We start from the raw sequence: 13,806 nt of genomic DNA, 5'->3' as shown, positions 1-13,806 counted from the left end.
CCACACACACACACACAGAGCCACACACACACACACACAGAGCCACACACACACACACACAGAGCCACACACACACACACACAGAGCCACACACACACACACAGAGCCACACACACACACACACAGAGCCACACACACACACACAGAGCCACACACACACACACACACACACACACACACACACACACACACACACACACACACACACACACACACACACACACACACACACACAGCCACACACAGAGCCACACACAGAGCCACACACAGAGCCACACAGAGCCACACACAGAGCCACACACACACACAGAGCCACACACACACACAGAGCCCACACACACACACACACACACAGAGCCACACACACACACACACACACACAGAGCCACACACACACAGAGCCACACACACACACACACACACACACAGAGCCACACACACACACACACACACAGAGCCACACACACACACACACACACAGAGCCCACACACACACACACAGAGCCACACACACACACACACACAGAGCCACACACACACACACACAGAGCCACACACACACAACACACAGAGCCACACACACACACACACACAGAGCCACACACACACACACAGAGCCACACACACACACACACACAGAGCCACCACACACAGACACACAGAGCCACACACACACACACACACACACACACACACACACACACAGAGCCACACACACACACAGAGCCACACACACACACACAGAGCCACACACACACACACAGAGCCACACACACACACAGAGCCAGAGCCACACACACAGAGAGCCACACACACAGAGAGCCACACACACACACAGAGAGCCACACACACACACAGAGAGCCACACACACACACAGAGAGCCACACACACACACACAGAGCACACACACACACAGAGCCACACACACACACACACACACACACACACACACACACACACACACACAGAGCCACACACACACACACACACAGAGCCACACACACACACACACACACACACACACACACACACACACACACACACACACACACACACACACACACACACAGAGCCACACACACACACACACACAGAGCCACACACACACACACACCACTCTCACTAATGACTTTCCAGTGATCTAGCTGAATGTGGGCTCCGTCCAACTCCAACACCCTGCTCAAACACTTCTTTGTCCTCACATTTCAACAGAAGCAGCATACTGGTTTACTCCTTCTCTCCTCCCTGAGCAGGGCAGGCTGGAGGGTCTGAGCCTGGAGGGTCTGAGCCTGGAGGGTATGACTAACATCTCTTTTGGGGGATGCTTTGGAAGGAACATGCAAAACACCACCTGGTTTACAGAACAGAAAACAAAGGCCATTGTTTCCGGCAGGCTTTGTTTACTAGATAGGCTGGTGGTTTAGGGTTAGACAACTTCCTGTATGGGGCTGAGAAAGAGAACAGAAAACTAACAGGCTGAGCCAGAACAACACTGTGATATATATATATGACCCCGCCTGCCTGCCTCTGTAGTTATCGTGAGAACGACAACGTTTAGAAGAACACATATGGGGACCACACACACACACACACACACACACACACACACCAAATGTCATGTTAAAGCAGGATTCTGTTTTTCACGCAGAAAAGGAAAGACAAAACTCTCTACTTGCAGATGTAGAATGAGTCTTATTGTAAATTCTGCTCGGCTTCAGTCAGGTTTCTCGCTAAAAATCAGGAATAATTTTTTTTTTTTTTTTTTTTTTAAGGGCAAATTTTGTGCTTCAGTTGCCCTTAACTCAAATAATATCATATTTTCTCTCATCTTGACCAATTAAATTCCACCATTCAGAAACTTTTCTCCCATGTTGTTTTTCCACCAGATTAACTTCAAATCAAAACAGTAGTAAAATGTAGCTGGCTGAATTCTTTCTATGATAAACAGTAGAAATATGATGGCCATGCATAGTTTCTGCAAAAAAATACCCAGCTTTCTGCCGACGGTGTTGCACAAATGTAATTTGTGTGGAGAAAAACTAGAGTTTGATTACTCGATCAAAGCAAAAAATAAATACAAAATAAATATCACTGGTGACTTTCAATATAACACAGTTGAAAGAAAAAAATGCTGATTTGTTGATGTCTGCATTTTGAAAACGCAGATTTCTGAAGGCTAACGCACCCGCAAACACAAATGTATCGTTTGTAAATGAGTGTGGGAATGTTGGAGTGTGCCCCTAGCTATCTGTAAATGGTGCCGTCTGCGGTGCTTAATATAAGGAATTTGTAAAGATTTATACTTTTACTTTTGATACTTAAGTATATTTACAACCAAATACTTCTAGACTTTTACTCAAGTCGTATTTTACTGGGTTACTTTCACTTTAACTTGAGTAACTTTCTATTAAAAAGATATCTACACTTTTACTCAAGTATGACAATTGGGTACTTTTTCCACCACTGCTTATGGGATACGTGTTTTGTCAGATTCCACAATGATTCTTCAGTTGTGGACATTACATCACCACACTCCCTCTCTTGGTCTTGGTCCTTCTCATCTTTGTAAGTCACCTTGATTTAGCACCTGTGTGTTTTATCAGTTTCTCTACAAAAATATTTAGTGAAGTCCATGACAGTAGCTAAAGCAAGGGGCTATAGCAGCACACAAGTAGACTAGAAATGCATGCTGGAGAGAAATTGGAGAGAAATTGGAGCGGGCGAGGAGGTTGTGGCTCCAGCATTTAGGAAACTCGCTCTACACTCCGCACCAATACGCTGACACACACTCCCAGATATCTAAGGCATGGCTGGTCTTGACATTTTCCTCTGCCGTGTGGTCAGAGCCAGGCAGCCATGACGACGTATAGCCTAGCATACACTCTCTAATTACCACAAAGTTCCTAGACTAGCCCTAACTTCTCTTTTTCACAATAATCATTTCACAACTTAACTGAAGACAAAACGTCTTATAGAAGAGTTATTTGCACAAAGAGAAAGCAAAGCCAGCAGCCTGTTCAGTCTGAGATAGCCCTCAGCAGCAGAAGTGAGAGCTCATCAGTGGTAGACAAAGGAACTGTGAGAGATTCACTCGAAGCCAAGAGAAATGGAAAACAATCAGATTCCAAAACAAGAACATGTCTTTGAGACAGAAGTGTGAGATCAGTTATGGGAATAAACCATCCACTGTCCTCCTCCACATCCCAGTTCATCCCTAACCCCAGCTTCATGTCCACTGTCCTCCACTCCTCTCTTCCCCTTAGTTTGTTCTGGACCAGAGGGGAGCCATTTCCCCTTTCTCACAGAACAGAACACACCTGTATCTCTCTCACAGAACAGAACACACCTGTATCTCTCTCACAGAACAGAGCACACCTGTATCTCTCTCACAGAACAGAACACACCTGTATCTCTCTCACAGAACAGAACACACCTGTATCTCTCTCACAGAACAGAACACACCTGTATCACTATCACTCTCACAGAACAGACCTGTATCTCTCTCACAGAACAGAACAGACCTGTATCTCTCTCACAGAACAGAACAGACCTGTATCTCTCTCACAGAACAGAACAGACCTGTATCTCTCTCACAGAACAGACCTGTATCTCTCTCACAGAACAGACCTGTATCTCTCTCACAGAACAGACCTGTATCTCTCTCACAGAACAGACCTGTATCTCTCTCACAGAACAGACCTGTATCTCTCTCACAGAACAGACCTGTATCTCTCTCACAGAACAGAACACACTTGTATCACACACACAAGGTCCCGGTTTCCCAAAAGCATCATGCCAAGATGCTCCTGGAACAATAGGATCCTATGGTTCTAGTGATTAACTTAGCCGCATGTTTCTTTGGGGAGACCGGGACCTGGTCTGTGTGAGACTGACTTTTAGCCCCCACTGTTCACTTCCTGCCCAGCCTTTCCTCGGAATCAGTGACAGATTTAGTCCTAACCATCTGGTAAATACTATGCTACTAGAAAAGTCAAGAGACGGAATCAGAGCAGAGATGTAGCGGTCTCCTCAGACCTAGGTCTCAGAGAGAGAGAGAGAGAGAGAGAGCTTATTGTAACTGACTACAATGAACTAACAACTTATAAAAATAGTGGGAACTCCACTTTACTTCCCATCCTCTGTCCTCTTTATTCCCCCTACTGACCGTCTCTCTGTGATCACATTCTCTGGAACTACACAGCCATCTAGAGACAGCCTCTCCCCTTGTTTTGAGTTTATGACAGATGTGTGGTGTGTGTGTGTGTGTTACAGAATAACATACTGTAGCGTAGAGGCACGCGAGTACAACCTCTCTATACATCCGTTTTCACATCCTGTGCCTTCAATGTTCCAGTGAAGCCTGTTTGGCAACTTTCTTTGAAGCCTGTTCGACACAACAAGTCTTAATATGCCCGACATGTCTGCTCAGTATTCATCTCTATTCCCCTGCCGTGACTTTGTTTTTTCTGTGGCTGGAATAAGCCTGTCAAGAGTAATGGAATTTGAGGATTTGATATTCATGAAACCCTCCACCTGACTAATCCTCCGGCTCCTGTATGTGATGTGTCCTGTGGGAATAATGTGTTATGATGGGGTACATGGTGAGATGGCTAGAGGGGAGGAAATGAAGGCTTGGGATGTTTTGAAACATCAAATCCTTGCTACCTTCATACTGGTTTCCTCAGTTCCTCCCAAAGCTCATTGGAGGAGGAATGATCTAAGGTACCTCCCTCTGACCTCCAATGAGCTTTGAGAGGAATTAAATAGGAAACAAGGACGGAGGAAAAGAATTCAGACAAAGTCACAGACTAAAAGGGTCAAGGAGACCAATCCAGCACTAGACCAGAGGATGAGAGAGATATCAAATAAACATGGGCCTGTAAAGCTGATAATAATAATAATGTTTCTGCCAGGCATGCCATCTCTGCGATCTGTTTATCTGGTGGGAATATATGGGCCGCGACATTGGCAGAGGCACACATACACACAGTTAGGAGAATGCGGTCCCAGACATTAGACCAGTAGCATTTTAAATTTACCGGACCCATATGCATTGGGTGCCTAACCTGATTAGGGCGTCCAGCCACGATGTTCAGAATGACAGAAATCACATTATGGTAATTCATTTTAACAGAATATGCAAGTCGAGGATGGAATGATGTGAGGTCCCCTTCTTACTGAATTCCAATGTGTCATTTGAAGACGTTAGAACAAGACGAGTAACCAACAGCAACATCCCTATCCAACAAGACGAGTAACCAACAGCAACATCACTATCCAACAAGACGAGTAACCAACAGCAACATCACTATCCAACAAGACGAGTAACCAACAGCAACATCACTATCCAACAAGACGAGTAACCAACAGCAACATCACTAACCAACAAGACGAGTAACCAACAGCAACATCACTATCCAACAAGACGAGTAACCAACAGCAACATCACTATCCAACAAGACGAGTAACCAACATCACTATCCAACAAGACGAGTAACCAACATCACTATCCAACAAGACGAGTAACCAACAGCAACATCACTATCCAACAAGACGAGTAACCAACAGCAACATCACTATCCAACAAGACGAGTAACCAACATCACTATCCAACAAGACGAGTAACCAACATCACTATCCAACAAGACGAGTAACCAACAGCAACATCACTATCCTACAAGACGAGTAACCAACAGCAACATCACTAACCAACAAGACGAGTAACCAACATCACTATCCAACAAGACGAGTAACCAACAGCAACATCACTATCCAACAAGACGAGTAACCAACATCACTATCCAACAAGACGAGTAACCAACAGCAACATCACTAGCCAACAAGACGAGTAACCAACATCACTATCCAACAAGACGAGTAACCAACAGCAACATCACTATCCAACAAGACGAGTAACCAACAGCAACATCACTATCCAACAAGACGAGTAACCAACATCACTATCCAACAAGACGAGTAACCAACATCACTATCCAACAAGACGAGTAACCAACATCACTATCCAACAAGACGAGTAACCAACATCACTATCCAACAAGACGAGTAACCAACAGCAACATCACTATCCAACAAGACGAGTAACCAACAGCAACATCACTATCCAACAAGACGAGTAACCAACATCACTATCCAACAAGACGAGTAACCAACAGCAACATCACTATCCAACAAGACGAGTAACCAGCAGCAACATCACTATCCAACAAGACGAGTAACCAACAGCAACATCACTATCCAACAAGACGAGTAACCAACATCACTATCCAACAAGACGAGTAACCAACAGCAACATCACTAGCCAACAAGACGAGTAACCAACATCACTATCCAACAAGACGAGTAACCAACAGCAACATCACTATCCAACAAGACGAGTAACCAACATCACTATCCAACAAGACGAGTAACCAACAGCAACATCACTATCCAACAAGACGAGTAACCAACAGCAACATCACTATCCAACAAGACGAGTAACCAACAGCAACATCACTATCCAACAAGACGAGTAACCAACATCACTATCCAACAAGACGAGTAACCAACAACAACATCACTATCCAACAAGACGAGTAACCAACAGCAACATCACTATCCAACAAGACGAGTAACCAACAACAACATCACTATCCAACAAGACGAGTAACCAACAGCAACATCACTATCCAACAAGACGAGTAACCAACAGCAACATCACTATCCTACAAGACGAGTAACCAACAGCAACATCACTATCCAACAAGACGAGTAACCAACAGCAACATCACTAGCCAACAAGACGAGTAACCAACAGCAACATCACTATCCAACAAGACGAGTAACCAACAGCAACATCACTATCCAACAAGACGAGTAACCAACAGCAACATCACTATCCAACAAGACGAGTAACCAACAGCAACATCACTATCCAACAAGACGAGTAACCAACAGCAACATCACTATCCTACAAGACGAGTAACCAACAGCAACATCACTATCCAACAAGACGAGTAACCAACAGCAACATCACTAGCCAACAAGACGAGTAACCAACAGCAACATCACTATCCAACAAGACGAGTAACCAACAACAACATCACTATCCAACAAGACGAGTAACCAACATCACTATCCAACAAGACGAGTAACCAACAGCAACATCACTATCCAACAAGACGAGTAACCAACATCACTATCCAACAAGACGAGTAACCAACAACAACATCACTATCCAACAAGACGAGTAACCAACATCACTATCCAACAAGACGAGTAACCAACAACAACATCACTATCCAACAAGACGAGTAACCAACAGCAACATCACTATCCAACAAGACGAGTAACCAACAACAACATCACTAACCAACAAGACGAGTAACCAACAGCAACATCACTATCCAACAAGACGAGTAACCAACAACAACATCACTATCCAACAAGACGAGTAACCAACATCACTAGCCAACAAGACGAGTAACCAACAGCAACATCACTAGCCAACAAGACGAGTAACCAACATCACTATCCAACAAGACGAGTAACCAACAGCAACATCACTATCCAACAAGACGAGTAACACAACATCACTATCCAACAAGACGAGTAACCAACAGCAACATCACTATCCAACAAGACGAGTAACCAACAGCAACATCACTAGCCAACAAGACGAGTAACCAACAGCAACATCACTATCCAACAAGACGAGTAACCAACAGCAACATCACTATCCAACAAGACGAGTAACCAACAGCAACATCACTATCCAACAAGACGAGTAACCAACAGCAACATCACTATCCAACAAGACGAGTAACCAACAGCAACATCACTATCCAACAAGACGAGTAACCAACAGCAACATCATGATCCAACAAGACGAGTAACCAACAGCAACATCACTAACCAACAAGACTAGTAACCAACAGCAACATCACTATCCAACAAGACGAGTAACCAACAGCAACATCACTATCCAACAAGACGAGTAACCAACAGCAACATCACTATCCAACAAGACGAGTAACCAACATCACTATCCAACAAGACGAGTAACCAACATCACTATCCAACAAGACGAGTAACCAACATCACTATCCAACAAGACGAGTAACCAACAGCAACATCACTATCCAACAAGACGAGTAACCAACAGCAACATCACTATCCAACAAGACGAGTAACCAACATCACTATCCAACAAGACGAGTAACCAACAGCAACATCACTATCCAACAAGACGAGTAACCAACAGCAACATCACTATCCAACAAGACGAGTAACCAACAGCAACATCACTATCCAACAAGACGAGTAACCAACAGCAACATCACTATCCAACAAGACGAGTAACCAACAGCAACATCACTATCCAACAAGACGAGTAACCAACAGCAACATCACTATCCAACAAGACGAGTAACCAACAGCAACATCACTATCCAACAAGACGAGTAACCAACAACAACATCACTAGCCAACAAGACGAGTAACCAACAGCAACATCACTAGCCAACAAGACAAATAACCAAAGCAACATCACTATCCAACAAGACGAGTAACCAACAGCAACATCACTATCCAACAAGACGAGTAACCAACAGCAACATCACTATCCAACAAGACGAGTAACCAACAGCAACATCACTAACCAACAAGACGAGTAACCAACAGCAACATCACTATCCAACAAGACGAGTAACCACACAACATCACTATCCAACAAGACGAGTAACCAACAGCAACATCACTATCCAACAAGACGAGTAACCAACAGCAACATCACTATCCAACAAGACGAGTAACCAACAGCAACATCACTATCCAACAAGACGAGTAACCAACAGCAACATCACTATCCAACAAGACGAGTAACCAACAGCAACATCACTATCCAACAAGACGAGTAACCAACAGCAACATCACTATCCAACAAGACGAGTAACCAACAGCAACATCACTATCCAACAAGACGAGTAACCAACAGCAACATCACTAGCCAACAAGACGAGTAACCAACAACAACATCACTAGCCAACAAGACGAGTAACCAACAGCAACATCACTATCCAACAAGACGAGTAACCAGCAACATCACTATCCAACAAGACGAGTAACCAACATCACTAGCCAACAAGACGAGTAACAACAGCAACATCACTATCCAACAAGACGAGTAACCAACAACAACATCACTAGCCTATGTCAATCTACTATCCCCCACCGAAGACTCTGTTGCTACAACACCTTGCAAAGTTTCATCACGTTGTTAAGAATTTATCATGACGGTCTTCATCCATAACCGTCTGTAACATGGTTATAATTGTACCAGCCCTAAACACACACACACACACACACAACAGAGAGAGGAGGACAGAGTGAGGTACAGAGGGGTAGGAGAGGAATTTTCAGATGCCACATTTAAAAGGGAAATCAATTACAGCTCTGAAGAAAAAAAACGTCCCTGGGGCCACTGCATCACACCACACCCCTCTACACACAGACATCTGCCTGCTTCGGTAAGGAAATCTAGCAAGGCTCTCAAGCAATCTGTGTGGAGTGTGTTTTTGTGTAGGGGGAGGAGCAACAAAGCAACGACCTTCTGGAGCAATGAAGACGAGGAGAGAAAGGAAAAACCGAGGGAGGGGTACAAAGACTCCACACATTAATGGGTGTGCTGCGTCAGTGAGCCTGCGCTGCGTCAGTGAGCCTGCGCTGCGTCAGAGTGCCTGCGCTGCGTCAGAGTGCCTGCGCTGCGTCAGTGAGCCTGCGCTGCGTCAGTGAGCCTGCGCTGCGTCAGTGAGCCTGCGCTGCGTCAGTGAGCCTGCGCTGCGTCAGAGAGCCTGAGCTGCGTCAGTGTGCCTGCGCTGCGTCAGTAAGCCTGCGCTGCGTCAGTGAGCCTGCGCTGCGTCAGTGAGCCTGCGCTGCGTCAGTGAGCCTGCGCTGCGTCAGAGTGGGTATTTCTTTGGATGGCGCTGTCTCTTACCTGATGCGTGCCCGTGGGGGAGCAGGGAGAGGAGGAGGAAGAGGATTGCAGACGTAGCCAGCCTGTGGACTGGAGAGGAAGAGGAGGCCAGGGCTCTCGTCTCACACAATACCATTCCATCACTCATCTTTTCCCCTGGAAACTCTACAGTCCTCTAAGGCTTAACCTGCAGGGTGGCATGGGGGGTGGGGGGGAGAGACAGATTAGTACAGTATCAACATACAGCAATGATTACATAACAGAGAGAGAACGTGAGAGAGACAGAGGCAGCGAGAGAGGATTTACTCTGCAGTCTGAACTCTCCGCAGCACATTTCAGTTGGATTACTAATCCAGTGGATGGCAGACTGACATAGTGTGTGTAGCGCGCTGATCTCCTCAGGAGGAGAGAGAGAGATGCCAAGAGGTGACCATAGAGACGAGTCCCCTCAGCCAGCTGGTCCTGAGGATCAATTCACTAACTTCTACCACCCAACTAAGGCTGTGTCTAGATTTGACAGTTCATGCAGCTTTAGTAGTCTGAACATAGAGTCCTGAACATAGAGTCATACATTTTTAAATGTAGGTGTAGATGCATTTTATTTATCTAGGTAAGTCAGTTAAGAACAAATTCTTATTTACAATGACGACCTACCCCGGCCAAACCCGGACGACGCTGGGCCAATTGTGCGCCGCCCTACGGGACTCCCGATCACAGCCGGTTGTGATACAGCCTGGATTCGAACCAGGGTTTCTGTAGTGACGCTTCAAGCACTAAGATGCTGTGCCTTAGACCACTGCAACATACAGGAGCCCTGAGTGGGCTACCGTGTCTATAGTGTCCAGAATCCCTTTTCCCGCGCTATATTCAAATACCAGTATGCATTCTAAAACGGTGGAATAGGCTAAATAAGGACAACAACTGATGGCATTACCTAACTACTGTAACTAACTAGCCAGCAAACAACGCTAAAGGGATTGCATAAACTCAATCCAAACATTTTTTTTTCTTCTTCGAAATATTAACTTGCTGGCTAGAACTTGAGGCCAGCAAACACGTTCCTCCCATGTTAGGAATGGATTTCCTCCACCGTTATAATGAAAAAGGTGTTTCTCAGTCCCAAAAACACATCTTCTGGAGACTTGTGGGAGGAGTGCTGACTGTGCCCACTGTATGTGCTTCCAGTAGCCTGAAAGCGCCCAGATGGAGGAGAACACATCACCTCCTGACATGGTCAGATCTGAACACAATCAGACCACAAAACCACTTGTCAAATTAAAATCTAACTTTATTTATCACACGCACCGAATACAAGTGTAGACCTTACCGTGAAATGCTTACTTACAAGCCCTTAACCAACAGTCCAGCTCAAGTAGAGTTAAGAAAATATTTACCAAATAAACTAAAGTAAAAAATAATAAAAAGTAACACAATAACATAACAATAACGAGGCTATATACAGGGGGTATCGGTACAGTCAGTGTGCGGGGGTTCAGGTTAGTAGAGGTAATTTGTACATGTAGGTAGGGGTGAAGTGACTATGCATAAATAATAAACATTGAGTAGCAGCAGTGAACAAAACAAATTGGGGGGTGTCAATGTAAATAGTCCAGTGGCCATTTGATTAATTGTTCAGCAGTCTAATGGCTTGGGGGTAGAAGCTGTTAAGGAGCCTTTTGGTCCTAGACTTGATGCTCCTGTACTGCTTGCCGTGCGGTAGCAGAGAAAACACTTGGGTGATTGGAGTCTCTGACAATTTGATGGGCTGGTTTGTGCATCAAGACTAGAGGTCGACCGATTATGATTTTTCAACGCTGATACCGATACCGATTATTGGAGGACAAAAAAAAAGCCGATACAGTTCAAATCGGCCGATTTTATTTATTTATTTTTAATAATGACAATTACAACAATAGTGAATGAACACTTATTTTAACTTAATATAATACATCAAAATCCATTTCGCCTCAAATAAATAATGAAACATGTTCAATTTGGTTTAAATAATGCAAAAACTAAGTGTTGGAGAAGAAAGTAAAAGTGCAATATGTGCCATGTAAGAAAGCTAACGTTTAAGTTCCTTGCTCAGAACATGAGAACATATGAAAGCTGGTGGTTCCTTTTAACATGAGTCTTCAATATTCCCAGGTAAGAAGTTTTAGGTTGTAGTTATTATAGGAATTATAGGACTATTTCTCTCTATACGATTTGTATATTTCATATACCTTTGACTATTGGATGTTCTTATAGGCACTTTAGTATTGCCAGTGTAACAGTATAGCTTCCGTCCCTCTCCTCGCTCCTACCTGGGCTCGAACCAGGAACACATCGACAACAGCCACCCTCGAAGCAGCGTTACCCATACAGAGCAAGGGGAACAACTACTCCAAGTCTCAGAGCGAGTGACGTTTGAAATGCTATTAGCGCGCACCCCGCTAACTAGCTAGCCATTTCACATCGGTTACACCAGCCTAATCTCGGGAGTTGATAGGCTTGAAGTCATAAACAGCGCAGTGCTTGAAGCATTGCGAAGAGCTGCTGGCAAACGCACGAAAGTGCTGTTTGAATGAATGCTTACGAGCCTGCTGGTACCTACCATCGCTCAGTCAGACTGCTCTATCAAATCATAGACTTAATTATAACATAATAACACACAGAAATACGAGCCTTTGGTCATGAAAATGGTCGAATCCGGAAACTATTATTTTGAAAACAAAACCTTTATTCTTTCAACCATTCCGTATTTTATCTAAAATTGCTGTTACATTGTACAACCTTCAATGTTATGTCTTAATTATGTACAATTCTGGCAAATTAATTACGGCCTTTGTTAGGAATTTATGGATTTCACACAGTTCACAATGAGCCAGGCGGCCCAAACTGCTGCATATACCCTGACTGCTTGCACGGAACGCAAGAGAAGTGACACAATTTCCCTAGTTATAAGAAATTCATGTTAGCAGGCAATATTAACTAAATATGCAGGTTTAAAAATATATACTTGTGTATTGATTTTAAAGAAAGGCATTGATGTTTATGGTTGGGTACATTGGTGCAACGACAGTGCTTTTTTCGCAAATGCGCTTGTTAAATCAACACCCGTTTGGTGAAGTAGGCTATGATTCAATGAGAAATGAACAGGCACCGCATCGATTATATGCAACGCAGGACACGTTAGATAAACTAGTAATATCATCAACCATGTGTAGTTAACTAGTGATTATGTTAAGATTGTTTTTTTATACAGTGAGGGAAAAAAGTATTTGATCCCCTGCTGATTTTGTACATTTGCCCACTGACAAAGAAATGATCAGTCTATAATTTTAATGGTAGGTTTATTTGAACAGTGAGAGACAGAATAACAACAACAAAAAATCCAGAAAACGCATGTCAAAAATGTTATAAAATGATTTGCATTTTAATGAAGGAAATAAGTATTTGACCCCTCTGCAAAACATGACTTAGTACTTGGTGGCAAAACCCTTGTTGGCAATCACAGAGGTCAGACATTTCTTGTAGTTGGCCACCAGGTTTGCACACATCTCAGGAGGGATTTTGTCCCACTTCTCTTTGCAGATCTTCTCCAAGTCGTTAAGGTTTCGAGGCTGACGTTTGGCAACTCGAACCTTCAGCTCCCTCCACAGATTTTCTATGGGATTAAGGTCTGGAGACTGGCTAGGCCACTCCAGGACCTTAATGTGCTTCTTCTTGAGCCACTCCTTTGTTGCCTTGGCCGTGTGTTTTGGGTCATTGTCATGCTGGAATACCCATCCACGACCCATTTTCAATGCCCTGGCTGAGGGAAGGAGGTTCTCACCCAAGATTTGACGGTACA

The 13,806-nt window shown here is 44.1% G+C and overlaps 1 protein-coding gene across 1 annotated transcript in view; it reads right to left on the bottom strand.

Moving 5' to 3' along the window:
• susd6 (sushi domain containing 6) overlaps positions 1-13,806 on the bottom strand; it is a 69,126-nt gene that overhangs the window by 37,833 nt on the left and 17,487 nt on the right. The window contains exon 2 of the mRNA XM_014205930.2: positions 9,993-10,158. Coding sequence (XP_014061405.1) covers positions 9,993-10,119 — 127 coding nt within the window. The 5' untranslated portion in view covers positions 10,120-10,158. The remainder of the gene's footprint in view (positions 1-9,992; positions 10,159-13,806) is intronic.

This window comes from Salmo salar, chromosome ssa06 (assembly GCF_905237065.1).
Source record: "Salmo salar chromosome ssa06, Ssal_v3.1, whole genome shotgun sequence".
Lineage (NCBI taxonomy): Eukaryota > Metazoa > Chordata > Actinopteri > Salmoniformes > Salmonidae > Salmo > Salmo salar.
The sequence above is the reverse complement of the archived record's forward strand: the minus strand, read 5'-3'. Positions and strand labels throughout refer to the sequence as shown.